This window comes from Lathamus discolor, chromosome 14 (assembly GCF_037157495.1).
Source record: "Lathamus discolor isolate bLatDis1 chromosome 14, bLatDis1.hap1, whole genome shotgun sequence".
NCBI classification, from domain to species: domain Eukaryota; kingdom Metazoa; phylum Chordata; class Aves; order Psittaciformes; family Psittacidae; genus Lathamus; species Lathamus discolor.
In genome coordinates, this window is record NC_088897.1 from 3,283,577 (window position 1) to 3,311,264 (window position 27,688).

A 27,688-nucleotide genomic window follows, 5' to 3' on the forward strand; every position below is an offset into this window, starting at 1 on the left:
GCTCTTCTGCATCTCCCCTACTGATGGGATTGCTGCTATCCCAGATCATACACAGGGGTTAAACTCACAGACTGAAACAAGACAGCCCAAATCAAGGCTGAGGCTTTACTTGGCTGTGACAGAGACATCTTATGGTACCCCACTCTGAACAGCTGAGGCTCTTCAGATTCATCTGGGATCCTGACTGCTCTATAACCACAGAATCCCAGACTGGTTTGTGTTGGAAAGGACATTAAATCTCACTCAGTTCCAACCCCCTGCGCCATGATCCCAAATCCACGGCACCTCTGCACTCTGCCTCCTTGCTCCAGCTCTTCCTGCAACATGTGTGCATTTGTGCTTCCAGGATGTGGGGGGGCAGATGCAGCCACTCCCTTCCAACCGCATGCCCAGTTCAGCCACGCACCACAAGCAATTCCCCTCACCCTGCACCCATGCACACCCCTGTCCTCATGGGCTGTCCCAGCCACCGCTGTGCTGCCTGAGACAAGAGACCTGGCAGCTTGATGGCCAAGGTAACAGACCAATAGCCCTGCCTGCGGCAACACATGGCAGACTGAGGCTGGGGGTGCTAGAAACAGGCTTTGAGACAGATCCCACTGCCAGACTGGGAAACCACATGGAAAGAGATGAGCTTGAGATCAAGCTGAGGCGAGACGAGGTGATCGCAATGCACTTGGTGACCTGCTAACTGAGGTGCCACCGATGTCCAACACTTTCATTCCTCTGCTCCTGCCATTCCTAACAGTGTGTTCAGACCCAATATTTGCACACATCCTCTGCTCAGACCAATCTTAGCATTCCTGTTACGCATCTCCACACAGAGACCAGAATAAAACTGAGAGGAGGAGAACAGGCTTGGGACACCCTCGCTGATGCAGCTCACACCAACACAGCCCAGCTTGGAGCTGCTTTTAGCTGAATGTTCTGGATGTTCTTGCAATATTCAAATATGGGTTTGATGGAAATGTCAAGATTCATTCTGAAAAATCAATGTTTTCCATCAGGAATATGAATGTGCCTAAACACTTTCAATGAATTCTTTCTCCTTTGAGATATACTGGGCTGTGTTTTCTGCTTCCATTCATCGCAAAAGGAATTCTTGGAGGTTTTGACACCTCTGTTATTCCCCCTATTCACTGTTTTCCTTGAAGGAAGATTTTGTATTTCAGTCTTAGCTGCTCCTTTCTGCTAAGACAAATAAAGCAAATCTCTAAATATTTTGATTTCTGAAACCTCCTCCATATCCTACGTCCTAAACAGGAGCTATTTATGGAGTCTCTAAAACCTCTGCCTTATGGTGTGTTTCAGCTTTTGATAGAAACCACACATGGCATCTTTAAATCCATCACCAGAACAGATTTGGGATGCAGGAGGACATCTTTTTTTAGCCCTGAAGGCAGCCGGCTCCACCAACCAGCCCTGAGTCATGGCTGGGGGATCACATTGTCACAGTGCCCTGGGAGCTGCCAGATCACTGATGGGGAAATACTGGTTTTAACTGGGTCCGAACCAGCTGGAAATAGAAAGGGAATGACTGGGGGAAGTCAGCAATTATAGGGTGGTGAGGCTCCAAGAAAGACAAGCAAGATCTCAGATAAAAAGAGGTGTTTTCCAGAGGGATCAAGACTTCCCAGGAAGGGAACTGAAGTCTGCGAAATGATGAGGGGCCTGGAAAGAGTGGCACATAGCGATTGATTGTACACTGTATCTCACAGAGTGAGAACCATGGACCATCAAATGAAGCTGGCAAGCGCCTGCTTCAAAATGAACAGAAGGCAACAGCTCTTCCTGTGAGGAGCTCCTTGCCAAGGGATGTGGTGATCGCAAGGAAATTTCCATGTGTCTGAGTCGAGGCTCGGATTTCATAGTGATAAGCTCAAGAGTTGTGAAATGAGAATGTTTGGAGGCTGGGAGAGCACTTGAGGGAGGCAGCACAAATATTTGCTTTTTCTTCAAGGGGTCTGTTGTATGTAGCCACACCTGGAGGTACTAAGGCTGGGCTAAAAGGACCCTTCCTTAGTGTACATCCTCTGGGACTGTTCGTGTTTGATTCCCCAGGACAACTGGTCCTACCAGACTGTGAGGTCTATAGAGTAGTTTGTGAAATTGCATTGAAATCCCTGGACTGAAACTTATGCATCATAATATGCCTCCAGATGGATATTTTTAGTAAATGTCAGCAGAAAGACACCAACAGTTTCTAAGCACACAGCAAGGCAGAAATACACTGCTGCAGTCTGTGCCATCTTCAAGACACATCTCAGGTGCCTAGAAAAGCCTCACTTTTGGACAAGAGCCCGCAGAAGTGGCCAGCTGCTGTGTCAGGATGTGACCCTCACAGGAACCTGGTAGTACCCCAAGGCCAGACACAGGCTTCCTTTGTCTTCCTGAAGGTGCCCTCAGTCCTGAGCGCCAACCTGCCTGGAGCTGAGCAGCATCTGCCCAGCAGCTATGGCACTGTGTGACTGGGGCTCAGAGGAATGAAGAGAAAAACGTGGGTGTTGGCTTGGATATGCCCAGGGATGGACGAGGCTGAGTTGGTGCTGCGTGGTGCGTGGCACTCGAGAAGTCTGCCTCCTGTTGGCTTCTGCTGGAGGGACACGTGGGGCCCGCAAGTGAGGCTGCGATTTTAAGAGTCAAGGAAACAAAGCAAACGCTTCACAGAGCACTGGTCAGTGTTGGGCTATGCCCATGCTGTAAAGGCAGGGCAGGGGTAGACTGGCTCTCCAGATCCTTTCAGTATCTGAAGGGGGCTAAAAGGATGCTGGAGAAGGACTGCTCATCAGGGACTGTAGCAATAGGACAAGGGGTGATGGGTTCAAACTTAAACAGAGGAAGTTCAGGCTGGATATAAGGAAGAAGTTCTTTACTGTGAGGGTGGTGAGGCACTGGAATGGGCTGCCCAGAGAAGTGGTAAATGCTCCATCCCTGGCAGTGTTCAAGGCCAGGTTGGACAGAGCCTTGGGTGACACGGTCTAGTGGGAGGCGTCCCTGCCCATGGCAGGGGTTTGGAACTGGATGATCTTAAGGTCCTTTCCAACCCAAACTATTCTATGATCCACAGCCCTTCCTGCAGCCCTTGCCTCATTCCCTACCCACGCTCTTCCGCAGCAAGCACAGGGATCCTACACCCGGCACTGCACACCCCAAGTCATATCCAGAAAACCTTTCCTCAGTGATCATCACGTCCTGGCAGCCCAAGGCTGCCTCCTAACACAAAAGCAAAGCAAGCCTGGATGTCCGGCCGTGGGAAAGACCAGCTATTCGCCCCTGGAAAGGCGCTGCTCTCCTGCTCCCGGCGCAGGCAGCTGTGCCCAGGGTCACCGAGGGCTGTGAGCGGGGCTGGGGCAGCGCTCCGGCTGGACCTGCTGCCCGCGCAGTGGGGAACCACTCCAGCAGACGGCAAACACTTCCCACCTCCAGCAGTGCTCCGGAGCGAGCTTCTCCCCTGCACAGCCACCACTGCCGCACTGGCCCAAGGTCCCTGTTGGGTTCGGGTCTTCTCCTGCAGATCTGGCTGCAAGCCGTGCTCGCTTTGCTTTTGAATTCTTGGACAAGCAGAGGCAGTTGATGAGGCTTTAATGTGGAAAACATACCTGGTGATGTTGTGGGGTTACATAGAATCATAGAATGGTTAGGGTTGGAAAGGACCTCAAGATCATCCAGTTCCAACCCCCCTGCCATGGGCAGGGACACCTCACACTAAACCATCTCACTCTCACTAAACCATCCAACACAAGGCTTCATCCAACCTGGCCTTGAACACTGCCAGGGATGGAGCACTCACAACCTCCCTGGGCAACCCATTCCAGTGCCTCACCACATCCCTCCTTGTAAACCCCAGCAAGCAGGAGACCTCTCCCAGGACAGAGACGAGGGCCCCATGGACCCTCATGCTCCTTCACTAAGCAGTCCCTTCCAGGACCCTCTCCCAGTCCCCTGTTGAGCAGCTGCTTTGCCTCCAAAGCTCTCCTGCCCCTTCTCTTTGCCCCATGTAGCAGCCCTGGGGCTCTTTGGCAGCAGAAGCAGACAAGGACTCAGCAGCAGCATCTGGTTTGTCCAGAGCATTCAAAACAATGGGATCCGATGACGAACATCCCCCCCACCCCAATGCACACTACTCCCAGTGCAACGCGCTGCCCCGGGTGCTCTTGGCTTTGCAGAGACCCTCCTATGGGTCCAGGCCACCCCATGCACCCCAGACCCTGCCTGCCCCCAGCAACAGAGGGGCGTTTTGGCTCATGTTTTTGTCTCAGGGTCTGAGCGAACAGCCCCGTCACCAGGGCAGGGTTGTATTTGTGGCTGCAGGACTGCAACTGAGGAGGGCTTCACACTGCCCTCCGCCTGCGTGGCTTTCCAGGAGACCTGCCCTCCACGGGCACCTCATCTGCTTGGGTAGGCTCAAAGGATTATGCTCTGGGGTGCCTAAAAGGGTGCCTGGAGGGGATCTACTTGGGAGCTCATCTCCTGAAGGTAAAAGAGAGCAAGATCTTTGCACAGAGCCCTTTGCCCGCCTGCTCCGAGCAGCCAGCTGGGTAACAGAGGAGGACTGTGGCACTCTCTGTGCCTCTATTTTCTTGCTGAAACAAGGGGGATCTGTGCTCGCCCTGAGCCCGAGCCAGGCTATGGGAGGGTAAGGAGGCCTGCAGCAGCACCCTGGGACTCTCCCAGCTCTGCTTGGGGATAGGGGTTGGGGAGGGGTCCTCCAGCCCCCCACCCTGGGAAAGGAGCATTCCTTCACCCTGACCATGGCCCACAGCCCCTGCAGCCCCTTCAGCCCCCCTCCTCCCATCGCTTCCCCTCTGCTGGCAGCTCCTTTGAGTTGAAGCCAAGCTGAGACACAATCTCCTGGCAGAGAGGGAGGATGAGAGCGAGGAGCAAGGGAAGGGTGCCCTGCAGAGCCCCACAGCTGGGGACAGACCAGCCCAGCCGGAGACAATGCCTGATGGGTATCACTTGGTGTCCTGAAGGGAAGAAGAGAGGGGTCACAGCACCCTCTCCACGTCCCAGCAGACACCATACCTGTAGTCTCCATCCTGCAGAAGATAACTCAGGTGCAGAAAACCAGGTGGCTACTGAAAGCAAGGAAGGTGACCATGCTCCATGGCCCAAGCCAAGGACTCCTGCCCCAGAAATGGGAAAGCATCTGCAGCAGGTGGGTGGCACTGAGAAAGAGTGCCTGTCCCCACATAGGCCAGACACCCCCATGACAGGCTCTCCCGTCACCCTTTGCTTCCAGGTTGCATTCCAGCCTCTTAGACAGGAGCAAGGACAGAGCACCTGAGCAGATGAAAGTTATACAGACTACTACCAACAGACAGAAACTGACTTGGATCTGTGGTGATTTTGACCCTTTTTAAACAAGACCCTTTGGCACAACGGGTAGGTCTGCGAGAGCTGTGCATCCTTCCTGGGGGTCCCCTCCTCCCTCGGGGGTGAGGCTGCAGTGGTGGAAGGTAAGGCAACACCCTGCTCCCATAGTGCAGCTGAATGCCAAAAGTTGGCCCTTTTATTGGGGCAAAGCTAGCCATGGCTTCCAGAAAGGACCTGCAGAGTGAGAGGAGCTGTGCCCAACCTGCCTTCCCTCCACCCTGCTCACTGCTAGCCCTTTCCTGTCATCTCCCCATGCGACCTGATGTACAGGGGCAGCCCGGTACCTTCTCCTCTCCCAGAGCATATCTCAACCTGCCTCAGAACAAGACAACCTCTTCCACTGGAAAACAGCCCCACAAACCCCTGCAGAGCAGCTGAGCCTGGGCCTGAGCCCCAAGGCACAACCCCACAGAGCCACTGCAGGGATTGGGCCAGCCCAGGGTGCTCTGACTTGTGGGCTGGATCCCAGCTCCATCGTGTCACAGCCCCTGTGTAGAAACAGCTGTTCCACAACCAGCCACCTCCCTCCACTCCTGCCCAGGCAAGAGGAGTCTCTCAGTCGCTCAGCCCAGGCACAAAATGCCCCAGCTGTGGAGGAAGAGGATGTGGCTCTGCTCTTCAGTAAGAGGGAGAAAGCTAACACAGGTCTCAACCCAGTGGTCCCTTGCCCTGGGGCAGAGATCCAGTGCTCCTGGATCCAGGCCTGTGCCCTGAAGAGGGAGGCTTTGAGCCTCCCTGCTCCATTCCTCTGCAGGAGCAGGAGGCTTTGAGCCAGGTAGAGGTGTGGGAGGCAGATGACAAGGACCTTGCTGTCCTCCATCAAATGCCCTCTGTTCTTTCTCACGTCCATCTCCATCCGGCAATGACTTCATTTTTTCAATTATTAATCACCTTGCTGCAATAGTGGCTGGATTAAATCCATTAAACCTCCTCTGGGACCAGCCCCAATGGAGGAGGCAGGTTTCCAGAAAGTACATTAGAGAGAAAGCAGACAGGGAGACGAGACAAACTGGAGGTGGCCTCACTACATGGTGGAGACTGTTTCCCGTCAGCCATGCACCTGATAACCCCAGCACAGCAATAAGTGGGGCTGACGTGGCAAATGTTTTGACTGAAAAATAAGCCACAGAAGTGAGTTAAGTATGGAGAACGATTTAACGGCTTGCACAAGAGCTCCTGACAGCCCACATGCTCAGCAATCTTTCCCAGGTTGCCCCATCACCCCTAGCAGCAGCAGCGAGGGTGGTTCTGCACAGATGCTCCCCACCAGTGTTGGCAAGGCCACTGGTTTTGTATGACCTGCTTTAAGGATGGAGCACAGCACAGCCCTTTTGCCATCACTAAGCGGGAGCAGACCTGGGGAGTTTTCCGTCTCTTTGCAAAGACGCTGATTTGTCTGAATTCTGCAGAAACCTTCCAAGTTCTGGCAAAGGTCCCAGTGAGAAATTCACCTCCAGAGCGGGATGGGATCCCTGGTCAGAACTACAGGAGCTGGCACAGCTAGCAGTTCACTGAGTTGAGAGAAGGCAGAGATCAGGTCCCAGCCCAGAGCTCTGCTGAGTGAAGGGACCAGAGAATCAGCTTATGGAGAAGCACAGCTTAGCATGGATCTGCCAGCTGCTCAGGGGAAGCAAAAACCTTCTCCCGCTTCTCTTTCTTTGTGTTTCAAACACGTGTAACCAATTTTCACCTCCGCCAGTGGTACCAGAGAAATGCCCCACCCTCCTTGCTGCGGTCTGCCCGACTGCACTCCACACCAGAGCGCCTCACCCACAGCCGGGAGGACACGAAAGACGAAGGCCCACACAACTCTCCTCAGGCTGCCAGCCACCCCGTCCAGGCCAACAGCCCAGGAGGGCCTCCTGCTCCCCTCCTCCCTGGCCCAGGCAGCGCTGCAAAGCCCCGAACTGCTCCAGGCCAGGTTGGACAGGGGTTGCAGACACCTGCTCTAGTGGAAGGTGCCCCTGTCCGTGGCAGGGGGTTGGAACCAGATAAGCTTTAAGGTCCTTTTCAACCCAAACCGGCCGGCGGTTCCGCGAATCCACCCGTACGTGAAGCGGGGCCTGGGAAAACGCTGCAACACGGGATGCCAGGAGCGCAGCTCAGCCCCCTCCGGGCACCCGGGGTCCCGAGCCCGAGGGGAGGGGAGGGGAGGCAAGGCGGGACGACGGGAGGATGGGCTGCCCTGGGCAGGCCGCGGCGGAGCGCTGCCGCCCCCCGCTGCGGGGCCAGGGCGGGAGCCGGGGCAGGGCCCGAGCACAGCGGGAGCCGCGCAGGCCGCACGCCGGGGCTGCAGGACCCTCGCGGCCGCACCCGGGCAGGCTCCAGCCGCACGGCGCGTCCCGAGGCTGAGCCGGGCGCCCCTGACCCCCGGCGGGCCGGGCCGCAGCCCCGCAGCGCGGCAGGGGCGGGACCGGGCCGACAGGAGCCGAGCCGGGCCGGGACGGCCCCCCAGGGGCGGGAGCGCGCGTGCAGCGGCGTCTGACCGCGCCAGTGAGCTCGGCAGAGGTCACGTGACCTGGCTCCGGGCTGGCCCTCCCGGGGGCTCACCCCCGAGTGGCAGTGCTGGTGGCCAATGAGAGCGAGGGGGCGGGCAGAGGGCGGAGCCACAGAGCAGAGGCGGTGTCTGCAGGCGCGCCCGCACGTGAGTGGCAGGTGGGCGGGCCAATGGCGCGGGGCCCGGCCCGGCGCGGCGCCGAGCGGAGCGGAGCCGAGTGGTGGCGAGGGCGCGGAGCGGCCGTGGCGGCGGCGGGGCCATGGACCGCGTGAGCAGCTCCATGAGGCAGGTGTCCAACCCGCTGCCCAAGGTGCTGGGCCGGCGGGCGGGCGGCGGCGGCCTGGAGGCGGAGCGGGAGAGCTTCGAGCGTGCCCAGGTACGGGGCGGGGCCAACAGGTGACCGGAGTCGGTTCAGGCGGGCGCGGGTTCCTGCAGCGGGCGGGGTCAGCGCGGAGGAGCCGCAAGGGGCGGGGCTAGCGCGAGCAGGCCGCCAGGAAGGTGTTGTCACAAGTGGGCGGGGCTTGGCCGGTGGGCGGGGCCGCCCAGGTGCGCGGGGTTGGCTGCAGTGGGCGGGGCTGCCCCAGGTAAGGGAGGTGCTGGGGGCGGGGCTGCCTGGCTCCGCCCCCCCCGCGGGCGCGGGTCCGCTGCCGTGGCTGCCAGGGAGGGTCAGCGCTGGCCCTGCGACGGCGAGCACGGCTCCGGCCGGAGGCATGTACGGGGGGGGAGAGTGCTGATGGGATTCGGCCCGGAGCCCGGAGCCCGGAGCCCGGAGCCCGGAGCCCGGAGCCTGGAGCCCGAAGCCCGGAGCCCGGAGCCCGGAGCCCGGAGCCCGGAGCCTGGAGCCCGAAGCCCGGAGCCCAGGCCTGTGCCCCGTTTTGCGTCTTGTCAGAGCCACCCGGACAGCCTCTGCCTCCGCCGGCTGCAGGCTTCGCGGGGCGGTTCCGTGCGTGGTTGTTCGACCCTCTGGGTGCTGCTCGGGGACCCCCTGGCGTGCGCAGGGACTGCGCTGCCCATGGCTCTGGGGCAGTGGTACTGAGGTGTGGAAAAGCACGTCCAGTTTGCTCCTCAGCAGCATCTGGATGGGGCCCTTCTGCCTTTCACTTGTGCTTTCAGTGATGGCTTGAGGCAGCAGAGCTGGGGGAGCAGCAGAGGTGTTCTAGGGGAGAACCTAGGGATTTAGGGAATGGATGCGCTTGGAAGCAGCTGGGAAGCTAGGCAAGCCCCAGTGAGGGTGTGGAGGGATGGATGGCAGCAGAAGAAGCCTCGGACAGCTCAGCCCTGTTTTGTGTCCAAGGCTGGAAAGTAGAAGTGAAGTGTTGCTGGCCCAAACTCCTGCAGGAGAGGAACAGAAATTGAGGAGAGTGGCAGAGGTGGTGGCCAGCAGGATCAGCTGCTCTGGGAGCAGCACAGTAAGGGGGCAAGACCCAGAGGAGACCAGAGTGGGAACGGCACATGCATGATGGCTTGGTAATGAACATAAAGACAAATGAGACCAATCTGAGGGCTTCCTTTTCAGAAGGAAAAACATCAGGATTTAAAGGTGGATGTGAGACTATGCCCAGGAAGTGTTCACAGAACCACAGACTTTGGGTTGGAAGGGACCTTAAAGCTCCTCCAGCCCCAACCCCTGCCACGGGCAGGGACCCCTTCCACTGGAGCAGCTTGCTCCAAGCCCCTGTGTCCAACCTGGCCTTGAGCACTGCCAGGGATGGGGCAGCCACAGCTTCTCTGGGCACCCTGTGCCAGCGCCTCAGCACCCTCACAGGGAAGAGCTTCTGCCTAAGAGCTCAGCTCAGTCTCCCCTCAGGCAGGTTCAAGCCATTCCCCTTGGCCTGTCCCTACAGGCCCTTGTCCAAAGCCCCTCTCTGGCTTTGTTGTGTGCGACCTTTGGGTACTGGATATGTCCATCAGCAATGTTGGGAAAAGACGCTTCCTGTCTAACATTTATCCAGAAAATCTAAAAAAAATATGCACTTTGTCCTCTTTGACTGCATTTTTTTTCTGAGAAAGTCATCAGGTAGCAAAGAGAAACATGGACTGCTTGGGTTGTCCATGGCCACCACCTTCTCTTGCATGTTTGCACACTGGGTTCTTAAACTCTGTGTTACTGCTGGATGAGTAATAAAGGCAATTTATGACTCATGAAGTACCCTGGAAAGACATATTTGTAGCAGAAGGTTTTTAAGGTACTTGTCCTTGAGCCCTCTCACTGCTATATTTCATGGGCTGGAAAGCTGTTTTCCTTCTTGTTCTGCTGCTGGAGGTGCCCTCACAAACACCAAGCATGCAGACACCATGCAGAAGAAAAAAATCTATCTGGCACAAAGTGATGTCAGATGAAATGGGCTGTTGGGTTTTTTTCCTTCCCCAGTGTGGTTAGTAAATCCTTTTGATGTGGGAACTAAATACAGGTTGAAAGCAGCTTTGAGCCCATCCTGGTCCCTGCAGTGGGCTGGGCCACCTTCAAGGCACAGTTGCAACCCGACTGCCACCATCAATGCAATTAATCCTTTTCCTCCATTGTTTACCTAATGGGGAATATGGCACCATATCTGCCTTCCACATCAGCCCCATTGGTTTCAGACCAGCTCCAACTGCCAGTCATAGAGGAAATACCATTTTACTACTGAAAAAAACAATTTTTGTGGTTCGGATGCTGCAGCCACCAGCAGCTTTGCCAAGAACTTCAATTCTTACACAGGAAATGAGGCTCCTTTGAAAGCACCAGAGTGGGGCTATATATGTATATATAGTTTCTCTGAAAAGATATTTAAAGAAACATATTGACACTAGCAAGAACAGGAAAAAATAGCTCCTGGCTGTGGGGAGTGAGGGCTGAAGGCAGCTGAGCCCACCCTGGGGGAGTGGGTGATAATAGTGGATTAATTCACAGCTCTTTCATCTCCACGAAAATGAGCTCCTGTGCCCTGTGCTGTGTGAACCCCCGTGCTTTCAGTCTCCTGTCTTTTAATTGGAATTAGAGGTGCCTGGGATTGAAAGCAGCTTCAGCAGCAAAGAAATGAGTCACCTCATCTCTTTTCAGCAGGTCCCTTTTAGGAACCTATTTCCATCTCCAGGGAAAGAAAATAGTTCTTCTTTAACCAGATTAGGGGCTGCTTTTCTTTTTAGTGCAATCTGGGGTGGAAGGGTTTGGGGGCTTTTTAAATATATGCAGAATATATATATGACAGGCTGAGAGAGCTGGTCTGGTTCAGCCTGGAGAAGAGAAGGTTCCTTAAAGGGAGACCTCAGAGCAGCTCCAGTGCCTAAAGGGGCTGCAGGGAACCTGGAGAGGGGCTTGGGACAAGGGCCTGAAATTTTGGCTGAAGACTGAGAAACCAAGGATGTGGAGAAGGTGCCTGTTGCAGCTCACAACACATGGGTGTGACATGGGGCCAGGCTGAGCACCATCTGCTGTGGCACCATCCAGCATGCAGGTACCCCAGTGCCTGCGCATCAATACCCCATCGCCTGCATCACTCCAGTGCTGTCGTGGCTGGAGGACTGGAACGGCTGCCCCAGCCCATGCACAGGTCCTGAGCTTGACAGGCATCCAGCTCTTCAGACACATGTATTTCTGAGCCAGAAACTGAATGTATTTGTAACTCAAAGCAGGAAAGACCAAGAGCAGTGGATAAAGCCAGAGGTTGCTGCATCTTTGCAGGCTTGTTCTTGCGCAGACCTGACACTTCAATTTCAAAAAAAGAAGGTTATTTTTTATTTAAAAAAATAGGTTTGAATTCAGGATATTGACAACTATGTTTAAAAAAACATACTCTGCTGGGAGGGCTGGTGAGGATGGCTCAGGGACATCCCGGTGCAGGCAGGAGAAGCTTTGCAGGCAGCCCCGTGGCTCAGCCTTGAACTGGTGCCGGCATGGGGGTGTAGAGAATCGACTTAAATTCCCTCTGTCCTGAAGGGATTCAATCCCTCTCTGCTTTCCCCTGGGGTGACCCATGCTGCGGCATTTGGGACAGGAAAGCAGCACCCAGAGAGTCACAGAGCAACACCGGGGCTGGAGGAAGGGCTGGATCCTGGCCCCAATCTCTGCCAACAGCTTGGCTGATTCATTTGACGCAGTCACCAAACTTCCTGGGGACAGGCTGTTCCCCGATGACAGCAACCAGCAGCGCAGGCGGTGCTAGCCCGGCTGCGAGTCCCAGCCCCTGGCTGGACTAACTACATTTTGTGTGCTGTTCTGGGCTGATCACAGCAGAGGGAAAATGATCCTGGTCCACATGCGAAAGGTGAAGTTTCTTACTCAAAAGGGATATGCAGACATTTAATATTCTATGATGAGCTCACAGTGGTTTGGTTGGAAGGGATCATAGAATCATAGGATGGTTTGGGTTGGAAAGGACCTTAAGATGATCCAGTTCCAAACCCCTGCCATGGGCAGGGACACCTCACACTAGACCGTGTCACCCAAGGCTCTGTCCAACCTGGCCTTGAACACTGCCAGGGATGGAGCATTCACAACTTCCTTGGGCAACCTGTTCCAGTGCCTCACCACCCTCACAGTGAAGAACTTTTTATATCCAACCTGAACTTCCCCTGTTTAAGTTTAAACCTATTTCCCCTTGTTCTGTTGCTACAGTTGGAGATGCTTGATCCTTGAGGTCCCTTCTAACCTGGTATGCTGTGATTCTAAGAAAGGGTAGATTCAGACTAGATAAAAGGAAGAAGTTTTTTACAATGACAGTGGCAAGGTGCTGGCACAGGGCACCCTCACTGTAAAACTTTTCTTGCCTATGTCCCGTTTCACACCCATGTTCCATTTAAAACTGTTTCTTAGCACACAGGGGTTCCTTTTGTAACCACAGAATTTCAGTCCCTTCTTTGGTGGGATATCTCTCCAGCTTGACATCATGCTGATGGAGAGCACATTGTGTGGGTTGGTTGTGGTCATGGTTGGTGTTTTACCACAGGGATGGGTTTAGCCTTGCGGCTGCTGCAGGTTATAACCCTGGCCATGGCTTGCTACATCTTCAGACCAGCACAGAAGTGCTCCTAGGTGTTCCCCATCCCCACCGCAGGACCTGAGATGGGTATGTCCTTCACTGTGTCTTGGAGACTGTGCCCTCTCACAGGGCTTGGTGCTCACTTGCTGATTCCTTCTTGCCCTGCCCTCGCCAGCTGTGCTGGTTTGGTGCTTGGACCAGCGGATGCCATTGCATTCTATGTTCCTGCCAATGCAAAGAGCATCAGTGTGGTGGCTGCAAAAAGTTGTGTTACTGAGAAATCAGGCGGCTCTAGAGCTCATTCAGTTTTATGCAGCTCAGAGTGAAGTTACCAGAATTTTTTGTGTCTTGCTCGTGAAACTCAGGTTGTGAGGTGACCAGAGCTGCCCAGTGCTGCCATACGTGAGTCTTGGGGTGAAGAAGACTCTTTGTTGCTTGGCTGTTGATCAGTCTAACAAAACTCTGCTAAACATGCCTACAGATCAGTTTGCTGAAGCTGTGGTTACTTTATTCCAGGATTTTCATCATTTTATACGCTGCTTTTCCCTAGTGTGTCTGGTAGCCAGTTTGCTGTGTTTACAATAAATCACAATTTAATAGCATCCTGTGCCCTTCCCAGGTGGTTTTTTGGGCCTGCTGCCCCAAATGCTGCATCGAAGGCTGCTGCGTTTCTGCTCCCTCGGGAGTCTGCTGTAGTCCCACATTCACCACCCAGCTTTGTGCCACGTTCACCCTTTACCCAGCAGCCAGTTCCTGTGTGAGCTGTGCTGCTTTGCTGCTGCTGAGGAGGGCAGGTTAAATACTGACTGCTCAGAAAAGAGGCAAGTTGCAGCGAACAAAGGAACCCTTGGGGAGAATGGGCTTCTTGTGCCAGGGCCAGGCTGTAGACGTGCTGGTTATCGTTACCATTTGTCTCTTTTGTTCCATGTGAGCAGTTCATGGCATCATGTTTTATTTTAATTAGCAGATGCTGGCTGGAAAATGGTGTTTTCCAGTCATTGTGTTCACATGGAAGTAAACAAGAACATGGGGTTTCTTAAGCACAAATAGTGTTGCCAGGTGCTTGTGCCAGAACATCAGGGACACCCAGGAATTGACCCTCCTCCTCCTGAGAGCCCAGAAAAGAGGTAGTGCTGAGACCTCACCAGTAGACCTCACTGCTCGAGTGACGTGTGTCCTGAGATAGAGCCCTCAGCAGGCAGCATTCCTCCAGGATCAGGCATCCAGGCGTGGGAGGGTTCTGGGTATGGTTGCAAAGAACCTTTTGCAGTTTCTTCACAAAGCGAGATGTGTCCCTCAGGTGCCCAGTCATCTGCTGGTGACGGTCACTGCTCGTCCAGGCGTCGGCTAAATGCAGTCTCTGCAGCCCACCAAATCAAGCGCTGATCTTCCTCCTCTCAGTGGGTTTGGCAGCAGGTCACACTGGTGCTCACCCTCACCCTTGCTGGTCCGTGGGCATCATGGTAGTTTCTTTCCTCCCGAGCCCACGGTTACTGCATGCACCAAGTGTGCTGTCTTCAGGCTGCTCCTTGTGGGCCACCCAGTCCAGACCTGCGGTGCCCAGAACTGCTCACAACAGAAGTCTCACACCATGAGGTAGTGGCGTGTGAAAATTTTCCAAGGTCTTAAGGCAGTGGTGAAATGGAGACGGGGGGATTGCCTTCTGTGTCAGCGGAGATGAGGAATGGCTCCCCCAGAAGAGATGATGACTTCTGCACTGAGTAAGTCAATGAAGCCATTCAAGAAGTGATCTTTTCTAGTGGAGGCATTCACAGACTGTTACCTGTTGGAGACCTTGTTTGGGGGGTTTTCCCAGCCAGAAGGACTGTGCACTTCACAAATGGGAATGTAATGTTCTGACTGTCAGCAATGTTTGGCTGCTTCCACACTTGTCTGGAGAGGGCTAGGGTAGGAATTTCTGAGTTTGCTGAATTTTATGGTCTCATTCTGTTACCTGGAACTTCCATGAGCCAGGCTGTCCTCCTAAGATGTTGGATCGGGTGAGGCAACCCCTTCAGCAGCCAGCCTGGACAGCAGGAAGCTGCATTTTGGTGTGGCTTGTTCCTCCCCGTGGTCCCAAGGCTCACTTCCTGCCCTGTCTCTGCTCACTCTGGTACCCGCCACAGATGTACCTGTGCCTCTCCCAAGCACAGAGCATCTTGTTGCTTATGTTGGGCTCATGTTGGAGTAGCAGGTAGGGAAGGTCACACAGAGCATGGCATGAAGCTGGACCTTCACCTCCTTGTGCAGGAGGGGTGAGGGATGGTGGGATGACTTGGAACGTGGCACAGCCAACATTGCAGTGGGTGGGATCCAGCCTGGAGTTCCTTTCATGCCCCACAGCACTCCCTCCTTGTGTGGGCACCTCAAAAGGTGATGTTAGCTGAGGACTGGGTTGAGCAGGACCCACCTCCAGGCTTCTCTCATCTCCTGGTGAGATGCTCTTTGCCTGAAGAGGAGGACACGCTCCTCTCTTGTTTGTCTTCCCAGCTGCTGCAGTCCAACTCCAGCTCTTTTTATAGGTCGGAAAGAAGTGCCTTGAGTTTCTGAGTCGTCTGGGAGGCCAAGCACACAGGGAGGAGTCACAGCTAGAAATAGGGCTGCTGCATTCCAGTTTTATTATTTTTTTAGCTGGGATGTCCAAGTTTGATGAGTTCCATTGCCGCAAGCGATGAGCTGGGAACCATGTCCTGCATTTTTTCCACTCAGTTTGGGTCTTCTTTCTCCTTTGCCTGATTCCCAGTGCCCTCACACCAGCCGTTGTACCTCCATAAGATGGCTTTCCCAAGGAATGAGGCCTGGCACCCCAGCCTGTATTTTCTGTAACACCCCGGTATCAAAACTTGGCACAGCCGGTTTGCCAGCAGAGCTCCCTGCGTGCCGGCAGCACTGGCCAGAGCTGCAGAAATTAATCATGTCAGAGGTGGAGCAGTGACTAGTGTTTGCCAAAGCTGCTGGGTGGTGAGCAAAGAGCTCACACAAGATGTTCAGTGATTTCTGCCCACTGAGAGGGAAGCGAAGCTTTGTCTGCTGCACAGACGCAAATAAACAAGAGCAGAACAGATGAGGACAATTTGTTTGACAGAGCCTGTGGCTTTCAGACCCTTAAAATTAGCTGTGATTTTGGCTGTGATACAAAGCCAGAGTAGGGGCACCTGTGAGCACCATGCATAGCCATGGCGAGAGCTTCTTATTCTTGCCCTAGCTATTTCCATCTTTTCCAGCCCTGGGGGAGTTAGGAAGGACTTGTGCTCAGCTCCTTCCTTATGACTGTCCCATGTCACGACTGCAGTACTGGAGGCTGCGATGGCTGGGTGCTCCCAGCAGCCTGGGTGCTCCTGCACGTGGCTGGCTGCTTTTCACCTGCAGTGTTTCCTGGACCTGGTGTTTAGTTGCAATATGCTCTTCTTGCAGGTCAGAGCATCGTGCAAATTCTCATTAGTTCTCAGCGTGTGGATTTCTCTTTCTCAGTGTCTCACTGGTGGGTATGGCACAGGGAAACAGTCACGGCGGCTGAGCTGTGTTCGGGGCTCTGGCATGTTTCTGGGAATATCAGTCAATATCAGACCAGTCAGTCTGGTAATTATCAGTCGTAGAACCATGGAAGGTGTCCCTGTCTGTGTGTGGCAGGAGGTTGGAACTGGATGAGCTTTCAAGGTCCCTTCCAACACAAACCATCCCAAGATTCTGTTTCTATGATTTTTCAGTTATACATCCATCAGAGAACATCCCTTGTTCCTCCTCTGTCCCATTCTGCTCCTCTGCATGAGGAATGGACACCTGAGCTCCAGCTACAGAGCCAGAGATCCCAGGGGGATGGATGTAGAGCTCCATTCTGCTCCTGCAGACAGCCTTCTGTTGCGTCGGGGTTAGGTCCTGTGTATTAAGTATATGTAGGCTTAGGTCCTGTGTATTTATTAAGCCAGTATTTATTAATTATAAAGGTTAAACCTTCCCAGTAGCAGAGATTTGGATGCTAGAGGTGAGCTGTTTCCTTGCTGGGGGAGAGGGGAGCAGGTTGCCCTGGAGTATCATCCTGGCACTGCTCACCTGTGAGGGGATGCTGAGCAGTGAATGAACAGTGTCATTTTACCTGTCTTTTGGACATCAGCTCTTTTCCTCCACCAGTTCCCCCCCTGGGCTGAAATGGGCACTTTGTTGGGTCTGGTGGGAGGGGATGAGCCTGGCGCCCTTCGCAAGACCATGGGCTGCAAACTGGAGCCCGCAGCACGCCAGTGCTGCTGGGGAGAGGCTCTCCAGGAGGCGGGAGGTGAACAGAGGTCTCAGCAGCTGGGTTGGGGGTGAGAGAGCTGGGAAGCAACCTGGGATGCCAAAAAAAGCGGAAAAACGTGGGGGAGGCTCTGAGGCAGCGCTGCTGCAATCTGCTGCCGCCCACTGTGCTCTGACTGCTCCCTGCAACTGCGCCGTGCTTGAATATGAGCATGCCCCGGGCTGGAAACGTGCCCGGGGCTGTAAATCCATTGCCTAATTCCTATAAATACTTGTGCTGCTGCCCATTAGTGGGAGACTGCAGCCCTCTGCATCCCTGCAGCACTGGAGGCTACAGGTAGGGTCTGGCAGGGGTTGGGCAGCGCCTGGCCCCGCAGGATGGGTTCCAGCCGCAGGGAGAACGTTTGCTGTGGCATTTCCCAATCTATTGCATCAGGTGGTTTCATTTCAGCTGAGTTTGTTCTCTATTCGTTATGCAGATGTGCCAAAGCTGTCAGTATTTGGGGCTTGCTGTAGGTGCTGAGGTGTGTGTCTGCATGGCAAGTCTGCCAGGAGCATCCCCTCGTCTCCCTTCTTCTCTGTCTTTTGGGTTTGGGTGGAAATAAAGCTCAAGAGAAGGTATGAGAAGGTCCTGGGAGGCAGGTGTGCAAGCCTTGGTTGGGCACTGAGTTGAAGTATCACGCACATGACATTGTCAACAGGTCTGTGGGTCTCAATTCAAGTGGCAAACAAAAGCAGATAATTACAATTACTCCTCTGACGGGGCAGTTTGAAGATCACCAAAGGCAGAGTTTTGGGGACCAAACCCCCCACCAAAGGGAGAGGGCTCCATGTGCATGGGGGAAGGGAGGAATTGCAGATACTGAGGGTATTTTGGCATCCTTTGTCTCCAGCCCCACGGGCACCAGACATGCTCCACATGAAGCTTCCCGGGCAGAATTTAGGGGCTTGAAAAGGAAGTGGGTGGGAGCTGTGTTTTATTGACCATCCTCTGAATCGCTGACGGCACTGATCCAGACAGAGGCTGCAAAGTGGAGAAGTGTAGACAAAATTGGGGGCCACTGATGGAGGCAAATGGCCACATTGATGCAGGAGGATGCTGGGGGCATCTATGCCCATAGACCTCTGGGGCTCGCAGGGAGGTGGGTGATGGAGTAGCTCTGGCAGCCCAGGGATCACAAGGTGGCAGACGTGGGAGTGGCCAACACAGTGCTGACAGTTGGGTAGCACGGTTGTGACCTTTGCTAACCCTGTGTCCTTCTGCTGGGCGTTTTGCTTATGTTGATGGTGTCAGCATTAGGCTTACAAACAGGAAATGACCATCTACAGCGGTGCATTGTGCATGTGTAAAGGAAGACAGATGGGGCCACAGGGGACACAGAAGAGATCTGCAAGTGATGAGCATCTGGTCATGTACTTACTAGTGGAGGTTAAGCGTGGAGGTTTGCATCCCACTGCTATGATTCACTTATGTGGCTACTGAAGGCTGTCCTTTTGAATCAAGGGCTGCCCATAGTGCCTTCCCCATCTGTCACAGGATCATGGACTCATGGGACAGTTTGGGTTGGAAGAGACCTTCACGGACACCTTCCACTGGAGCAGCTTGCTCCAAGCCCCTGTGTCCAACCTGGCCTTGAGCACTGCCAGGGATGGGGCAGCCACAGCTTCTCTGGGCACCCTTTCCTAGCGCCTCAGCACCCTCATGGTACCACATTTCTCCCATATGTCCAACCTCATGCCACCCTTGTCCAGTCTAAACCCGTCGCCCCTTGTCTTTTCCCTACAGGCCCTGGTCAAAAGTCTCCATCTTTCCTCTAAGCCCCCGTGAAGTCCTGAGCAGCCACAGGAAGGTCTCCCTGGAGCCGTCTCTTCTCTGGGCTGCACAGCCCCAGCTCTCTCCCCTTTCTCCACAGCGGAGCTGTCCCAGCCCTTGGGCTGCTTTGAAGGCTCCTCTGGACCCAGCAGGTCCATGCATGTCTTGTGCTGGGGACCCCTGAGCTGGACGCAGAGCTCCAGGGGGTTTCAGGAGAGCAGAGCAGAGGAGGAGCATCCCCTGCCTTGACCTGCTGGTCACGCTGCTGGTGATCAGCCCAGGAGACACTTGGCTTTCTGGGCTGCAAGCGCACGCTGCTGGGCCATGTCCCGTTTGTCACCCACCAGTATCCCCGAGTCCTTCTTCACAGGGCTGTTCCCCATCCATCCATCCATCCATCCTTCCATCCCCAGTCTGTGCTGGTACTGGGCATTGCCCTGAGCCAGGAACAGGACTTTGCCCTTGGCCTGGCTGAACTTCATGAGGGTCACACAGACCCACTCCTCCAGCCTGCCCAGGTCCCTCTGATGCCACCCTTCCCTCCAGCCTATCGACTGCACCACTGCTCTTTGTCATCCTTTCTATGGCTTCCTTGCCCTCCGTGCCAGGTGGGGAACAGGAGTTTCTTGTGTGCCAGCTTTGGATGGGAGGATCTGCTTGGCTCCTTGTAACAGGAGTGAGCAGGGCGGATGCTGCTTTCCCTGCCTTTCTCTTTCCCTCTTGGCTTTTTCATCCCATTGGCTTTGCAGAGCTGCTCACAGAGCTCCTGCCAGCCTCGAACCAGCCCATCCACAGGCACGGTCTGAGCAACGTTACACAAGGCTTGTGCAGCTGCTGTAACACCAACATTAGAGATTGAACACAGAGCTAAACATAACAAATGATTGATCACACCAGATTGAACCCAGCTTGTTTGGGATTTGAAAGAAAATCTATATATTGACAACAAAACAAAGCAGCTTCCTGTACAGACAGGAGAGATAACGGAGCCGGGCCTCCTGCCCATGCCCTGGCCTTAGGCTGCCAGTAGCTCCAGCTTCATCTTGTGTCTGTCTGTCCAGCTTCACCCACGTCCCTCCATCCTGCAGGGACAGCACAGTTCTGCGCCCCGGGAGCTCATCATTTGTGTTCTGCTGGAGCGCAGTGATGGGGAAGGGCTGCTCTCCTCCCAGCACCCCTTGCTGGTCCAGCCTGCAGTGAGGGGCCGGGGCAAGTCATAGCCCCTCTCTGCCAGCCCTGTGCTGCCCACTGCTGCCTGCGCTGCCAGCTCAGTGCCGACACAAGCCTGCAGTGTGGCCGCCAGCCCTGGACCCGTGCCCACTTTCTGATCTGCTTTTTCCTCTCTCTTTCACATGCCCAGGAAGCTCTGGCATTACAAGGATTTGAACATGGCCTTGAGCTTTTTAAGCACTGCTCCGGAGCTGATATTTTTCCTAAATCAAGATTTGCAAAGGTATTTGGGCATTAGTCAGCCAGGGGGATTTCCAGAAGTATCAGAGCTCCCAAATACCCATTAAACCTGCCTCATGTGAGTGCAGATTTGGTGCTGAAAAGTAGCTGATTCACCAAGACTGATGATTTTGGGAATGTTTTCTTCCATCACCAGTTTTAGTGTAAGGGGTTTCTGAAGGTTGTTCAATGCTGGATCCCTTTTGAAGAACGCAGTGGTGTGGGATCAGCCCAGAGGGGTTTTGCTGAATTTCATCTGAGTCTGGAAAAACTCATCACACCTTCAGCTTCTGCTGATGCGGCTGCTCCATCCCTATATCTCCAGTAACCTGTGGGGTGATGCGGGCTGTGCAGGTCTTGGCTCTGTTTTGGAAGGACATGGAGCAGTGCAGAGGATCGGCCAGGAAAGGATGATTCAACATCCCAGTGCAGCAGAAGGAAAAAGCCATTGCCACAAACAGCAATGGTGAGGTGGGTTTGTCCTCTAAATTTGCCCAGAGAAGCTGTGGCTGCCCCATCCCTGGCAGTGCTCAAGGCCAGGTTGGACACAGGGGCTTGGAGCAAGCTGCTCCAGTGGAAGGGGTCCCTGCCCACAGCAGGGGTTGGAACTGGATGAGCTTTAAGGTCCTTTCCAACCCAAACCGTTCTGTGATTCTGTGATTGGATATAAAATAAATAGTTTTCTAAGTGCTCAGTGGTTTTCCCAATAAACCTGCTATTCTGCTTTATACCTAGAGCTCTGAAAACCCCAGGATCCTGGGGATGCCATATAAGAAGGATGCTCCAGCAGAATCCTGCACAGTTAAGGCATAGGGCAGGACTAGTTTATTATGAGCTGAGAGCTGCTCTTGGGAGGTGGGTTTAAACTGTTCCTACACTGCAGCAGCTGGAAAAAAATGCCATCCCCAGGGAAAATGAATTGAAGAGATTGAATGCAAGGGATGGTTTCAGAGTAGGGCTCCTGTTTGGTTCCTTCCCTTGGGGAAGACTTGGGGAATACAGAGAAGACAAAAGGGAGCACAGGTATTATTAGTCATCCAGGAGGGAGGCGGCTGCAGGGGAAGAGGGTTTAAAAGGCTTTGGAGTATTTTTAGACCTCGTAAAATGAATACTGTGGGGAGGGAGAGAGGTGAGGGGACCATCGTGGACTGGCCTACATGTTCCATCCCAGCAGCTCACAGGGGCGGCAGGAGGGTGGAGAGTGGTTCCTGGGTGGTGTGAAGGGTCCGAGACGCAAGCACTGGAGGAGGTTAAATCCAGCCAGGGGGAGGGAAGGGGCTGATCCACCTCTACAGATCAGCCAAGAGGAGGATGAAGGCACTTGGGGGACAAGGTGAAGCAAGGGGCTGACTCCCCCCTCCTTTTCCTGGGAAACAGCTCTTGCTTTGCCCTCTGTATTTCCTTCTGGGAAAGGTCCCTTCATCCCCCTGAGCCAGCAGGGCTGGTGCCCTGCAGTTTTTCAGCAGCCCCATCAGCACATCCTCCCCCTGCAACTGCCTTCATTCACAAGGTCATTCCCTCCATCCCAACCAGAGCACATCCTCTCCAAAGAGGCTTGCCAGAGCTGGGCCTCACAAGCTCATCCTGAATTGCTGGGTTGGGATGCAGCCCTGGAGAGGGTTGCTGGAGCCTGGATTGAGGCGTGTGGGTTCGCACACCCACCTGGGATGCTCGATGCATACCCTTGCTCCTGCTGGAGCAGCATGGAGCAAGTGCACTTATTGCACAGCCATGGGGCGTTTGGGCAGGTGAGTGAAGTGTGATAGATGTATATTGTATCTGTAGTAGGTGAAGAGAACTGGAAGTGGAGCTGATGCTCCTGTAGCTGCACAGAGAAGCAGGTCAGAACCTTGGCATCTTTACAGGAGCCCCTGGGAATAACCTGGGAGCACCATGCCGGGCAGGGGCAGCTCTGTGCCCACACAACCATTTCTCCACAGCGATGCACTGAACTGCAGCACAGAACTCGCCTGTAAGGCAAGAAGGGAATTCCCCTCACCCCAGTGCATCCCTGTAGAGGTGGGGTTTGTCCTGCGGGTCACAGCGGCCCCTCCGGAGCCCTGGCATGGTCCTCTGCACTGCTAGGGTCCTGTGCACCACGGGCCCCCTTAGTGCTTTCAGCTCAGAGAGCGCAGCTTTCCTTGCCACTGAGGAAACGTGGGGCTCCCTTTGCTCCAGGGGCCCTCTCTAAATTGCCTTCAAATTAATTTTCAGGTTTTATTGCAGAGCTGCCATGGCTCCTGGTTTTGCCCTTTAGCTGAAGACCCCCTTCACCTTGACACCGGTGGACTTGGAGCTTTCTGTCTTTTCCCCAAGTGCTTCCTGCTGGCCTCCAAAGTCCAGGCGTTGCCAGCTGGAGCAGCTCAACCATGGGGACCTACACAGCAGCGGGACACTTGCATGTCCCAGCTCTGCAGCATCCATAGGACACCATCAGTAATGTCAGTAACTGTCGTCTCTCTGAGCTGGCTTTAGCACCAGCTGAGGTGCTTAGTTCAGGAGTGAGCTTGTGTGAAAGCTTGATTTTGAAATGTAAATTAATGAGGACTTAATCTGTGGGATTAAGGAGGGATGTTGGGAACAAAAAGCCTGTGTGTGGCCGGTGAGCAGCTTGGCGTGGCTATTCGATGGTGTTAGAGTGTAGCTAGTAAATGCAGCTACAGGACGGATCCTGAGTCTTATTTCAGAAGTCATCCAACTCCCATGCAGGTGGCATTGTAGAGAAAGTCATATCCTGCCCTGGGGCTGGGTTTTCTCCAGAGGATGCTCCTTGGTTCTGGTTGTGCCTTGCAGGGGATGTGCTCTTTGCATACCTGCCTGAAAGTCTCTTCATGTGAATGAGGCATTAAAACCTGATGATCAAGTGCTATTTGCAGGGCTGCAGCCTGGCCAGGCAGGACAGGACATCCTGGGGCAGCAAGGCAGCAGCGGTTGTGAGATGGGTTCAGGGCAATGTTAAACCCAGATAACGGTGAATTAATGAATTCCAGGATCCCGATAAGTTAGGGGGAACCAGGTGGGGGCTGGGCTGCCTAGCGAGGACCCAAATTCCCAGTTTCCATGCCAAGAGCATGGCTGGAAATCATTTCCTAAGGGGCTTTGCCATGGAGAGGGAACAAGCCCTGCTGCCCCCCACAGCCGTGGTGCTGGGCTCTGGGTTTCACAGAATCATAGAAACAAGGCTGGGTACGAGGTGCGTTGGCTGTAGATAATTCGGAGGTCTGACCCCTCCACTTCTGGGGCCTGTCCTGGGGACACTGGGGTTGGTGAGTCCTGTGGCCAGGACAGCAGAGACAGTTCCTGCCATGCACATGAGCTGTCAGACCTGTTGTGACAGGCGCTGTCGAGCCCCGTTATGCCTGGCATGATGATGGGGCAGGCATCAACTGCCAGAGGGGAGATGGAGATGAGCTCTTAGGCACAAGCTCTTCCCTGTGAGGAAGAAGACCCTGTGAGGGTGCTAAGGCGCTGGCACAGGGTGCCCAGAGAAGCTGTGGCTGCCCCATCCCTGGCAGTGCTCAAGGCCAGGTTGGACACAGGGGCTTGGAGCAAGCTGCTCTAGGGGAAGGGGTCCCTGCACATGGCAGGGGTTGGAGCTGGAGGAGCTTTAAGGTCCCTTCCAACCCAAACCAGTCTACGAGTCTCTGATTTTGTGATCATGCCGCTGCTTAAAACCATCTGGTCCAGCAAAACCCCAGCATCCCCACAGTGCTGCCGAGCACCACATCCTGCCATCCGCCCCAGGAACTGCTGCACAGGCTTTAACAGCCACACAAGGAAAACACAACCTGGGTCTTGGCCCTAAAAGCTTCTCCATCCCCCCCAGGCTGGGATGAATGGGGTGGGTGCTGGGTTCTGGCCGTGCTCAGTCCCCATGGAATGTGGGATCCCGTTATCTTATTAAGATCTGCCAAGTCTCCATCCTGAAGTAAGTGGCTGAGCCGTGCCTAGACTGTGCTAATCCCAGAGGATTAGCACACTCGGCCAGGGCCAGCACCACAGGAGCATTTCTTCCTTGGGGCTGGGAAGCTTCTTCTCCCCTTCAGCCACAGGGCAGCTGTGACGCTTCTCCTCCCTGCTGCGGGGTTGCTTTTAGGGGCGTGCAGAATAGCAGGAGAATCGTTTGTGTTTCTCTTGTGCCTCCCATCAGAAGATGCCAAAAGTGCTTCTGGAGCACTGGTAGAAGCTGGGGAAAAACCCAGACCGCTCCTGCCTGGGAGCTGGCCTGTCCCACAGCAGGCAATGGGAGCAGGCAGCGGCCATGCTGGCCTGGGAACCACAAACCGAGGCCAGGGGGCTTGATACTGGACCAGTTTAATTGATTTTGTTGCTGGAGCCAAGACGGCCGTGCCTTGCGGGTCACTGCCAGACCTCCGGTGCACCTTCCCCCCGCCCAGGGACAGAGATGGCGCAGGAGGGGCAGGAGGATGCGGCAGGGGCTGGGGCAGGGGCTGGGCAGGGCTCGGGCAGCCGGGCAGGGGATGTGGCACCGCTCCGGGGGACCCCACCGCCAAGCCCCGCTCCGGGCGCCCGCTTCCGCCCCGCCGGGGCCCGGAGCCGCTCCCGGATACGCGGCTCAGCCCCGCGCCCCCCGCGGGGCTCCTTTGTTATCCCCCCCTCCCCCCGCTCGGGTTGTGCCGCCCCTCGCGGGAGCGCGCCTCCCCCCTCCCCCCTCGGCTCCGCCGCCCGGCAGAACCTTCCAGCGCCGCCGCCGCCGCGGGCACCGCCGCCATGGGCAGCGCCGCGCCGCGCTGAGCCCCAGCCGCGGCCGGCAGCGCCATGGAGCTGGGCAAGGTGGTAAGTGCGCGGCCCCGCGACCCGCACCGCGGCCCCCTGCCCCCGCCCGGGCGCGTCCGTCCTGGGATGAGGGTTCGCATCCCGCGGGGCTCCCTCGCAGGGAGGTCGGGAAGCGCCCGGATCCCGGAGGAGGGGCTCGGGGGGCAGCGGGAGCCGCGCGGGGATGTTAGAGCTGAGCCTCCCCCCGTCCCGTGCTGCTGCACCCGGCTCAGGGCTTGCTCCAGGCCGCCCGTTTCACCCGCCCGCCCCCGGTCCGCGCGTCCGGGCAGTGGCACGAGCACGCGCGTGTCCCCCTGCAAACCACCCGCGTCCCCGCACCCGCCGCTGCTGTCACTGCCCCTCACCCGGGCGTACAGGATGGACTCAAGTGTGGGGTGAGAAGTGGGGTTTGAGGGTCCGTTCCCGCAGAGAGGCACGGTCATCACCTGCACTGCTCACCTGGGAAGAGGGGTTTGGCTTTTCCTAGTGCTCCTTCTCCCGGCGAGGGCAAGGGAAGGTCCCTCGTGTGCAGCATGGAGCCCACGTGGTACCAGCTGTTCATGGCTCCACTGCGGGATCCAGACATCCTGGTGGGATATCGGGTGAGAGATGGGAGCAGCGGCTCAGGAGGAGCTGTTGCAGGGAAGGATTTCCACCATGGCTGCCATGGCATCGCTGGGCTCTGCATCCCCAGGGCATCCTGACTTTGCTTCATTCAGGAGCATCCTGCCGGAGCTGAACGCACCCCGGGAGCCTGAGTATTCTGTGGGGGTGAAGCTTCCCAAGGAAGGTCAGTCCTCGGATGGCAGCTGGACACCAATGTGCACGTCTGGAGATGAACTGTGGCATCTGCCCCCTGCATCCTCCAGCCTCACTCCTTTATTTCCTTCCATTCCAAAAAAAAGCCCAAATATTTGCATTTGCTGGGAAGCAGAAGACTCCAGTCAGGACCTTTGGGAAAGCTTCTGGAATAATTGAAGGTGATGGACAACCTTCCTGGAAAACAGAGCATCCTCCCTTCCCCGATGGAGATCACTGGTACTAGAAGGGATCAACTTCATATAAAATCCCTACTTACAATTGAAAGTCTGCCCATGGGGCAGCTCTACTCCATGGCCAAGCATCTGGGCAGCGCAGGGCAGGAGTGATGGAGTGCCCACATGGATCACCATCAAAAGCAGGAACAAGTATTTTTTGTGTGGAGCCACCATGGAGGAGTGCAAGGTCCTGTGGTGCCTTCAGAAAGGTTTTCTGTCTTTCCTTGGATCCAGCCACCTGTGCTGGGGTCCAGTGGTGCCATGGGACCTCTGGTTGTGGTGGGTCGGAGGTGCCCGGGAGCAGTGACCAAAGTGGTCCCCAAGCAGCCTTGACTGACTGCTCTTTTGACAGTTACTTCAGCTGGAGGCTCCAGAGGGATCTGGGTTTTACGGTGTCAGCTTCCCCAGTGGTTACTGCTGAGGTTTGGCTTCTTCTGTAGCCTCGCTTTTTTCCAGCTGTTCTGTCCCAAATCACTTTTCACCCTGTCCATTCTTTTTCCCAAGGGGTTATCGGGGTATTGGAAAAGTGCATATTCCTTAAACTGGATTGAGCAAACACGTGGCCAAGTAATTAATCTGCATAAATTGTTTATGACACTGGAGAGACCTAATGGCCCAACCAGCTCTTTGGGTGCTGGTGCCCCATGCTGGGCAGTGATGTGTTCAGTGTAGCAAGTTCTCATCTCTGGTGTTGGTGGAACCCTTCCAGCTACTGGTGACCGTCCTGCTCTCCCCTCCTGGCATCAGATGTCTCACTTGAGGCCTTGGGACCCACAACAAGTTGTCTGGGTGGTTGTCTTTGTTCTTTGCAGGCCTCAAAGGTGGGGGAATGATCAGATCATGCTGTCTCTCCTGCCCCAGCGTTCAGGATGGTTCTGCACTCCTTATTTTCACTGGAGGCTCTGGAAGGGCCAGGCGAAGTGGTGGAAGTCCTCGCATGTGCAGCTCATGGGTGTGTCACCCTCTGGATGCCAGCCTCTGCTTTAATGTCACCCTGCTGCCCTCAGGAGGAGCTGGGGGGGGGTGGTCTGTTCAGATACACTCAAAATGTGTAGCCTTCATCTTATTTTCATCTTTCCACCATGATAATGGTACTACAGCTCGCAAGGTGAAAGTCCTGGTGGGAGCCAGACAGTGGCTGTCATTGTCTTGTGTGTGTGTAGACCTCTGTGGTGTGAAGACCTCTGAACATCACATCACCCCTCCCTCGCCTGGCCCAAGTGGTTTCTCCATTGGAAGCAATTCCTCTGCTAGAAGAGCTTCTCTGTAACACCAACATTGGGCTATGCCTTGTGCCCAAGAGTGCTGATGGTGGATAGAGCAAGCATGACATGGATGTGAAGTCATCATCTTCCCAACCTAGAACTGGGGTCAGTGACGCCAGGCCAGGTCTCTACCAAGAAGACCCTCGTGGCAATGCTGTCTTTTTCCAGCGTGGCTTGTGGAGCCCGTGGCTGTCTTCCCACAGACTGGTTTGGGGTGTCACGTGTGCCATAGGGCAAAGTGTCTCCAAATGCCCCCCCAAAACCCCCATGCTGGTGTCCCTTGA

The 27,688-nt window shown here is 55.2% G+C and overlaps 1 protein-coding gene across 7 annotated transcripts in view; it reads left to right on the top strand.

Moving 5' to 3' along the window:
- The first annotated feature begins 8,037 nt into the window (after positions 1 to 8,037).
- The window catches only part of HIP1 (huntingtin interacting protein 1), a 42,284-nt gene continuing 22,633 nt past the window's right edge, over positions 8,038 to 27,688 (top strand). For 4 of the 7 annotated variants that reach the window (XM_065694986.1, XM_065694990.1, XM_065694992.1 and 1 more), the window contains exon 1: positions 8,039 to 8,249. In XM_065694986.1, the coding sequence (XP_065551058.1) occupies positions 8,133 to 8,249 (117 nt within the window). In that variant the 5' untranslated portion in view covers positions 8,039 to 8,132. Of the gene's footprint in view, positions 8,250 to 24,812; positions 25,124 to 27,688 lie in introns of those variants that run through there. The other 3 variants (XM_065694985.1, XM_065694988.1, XM_065694993.1) reach the window with 3 other exon arrangements.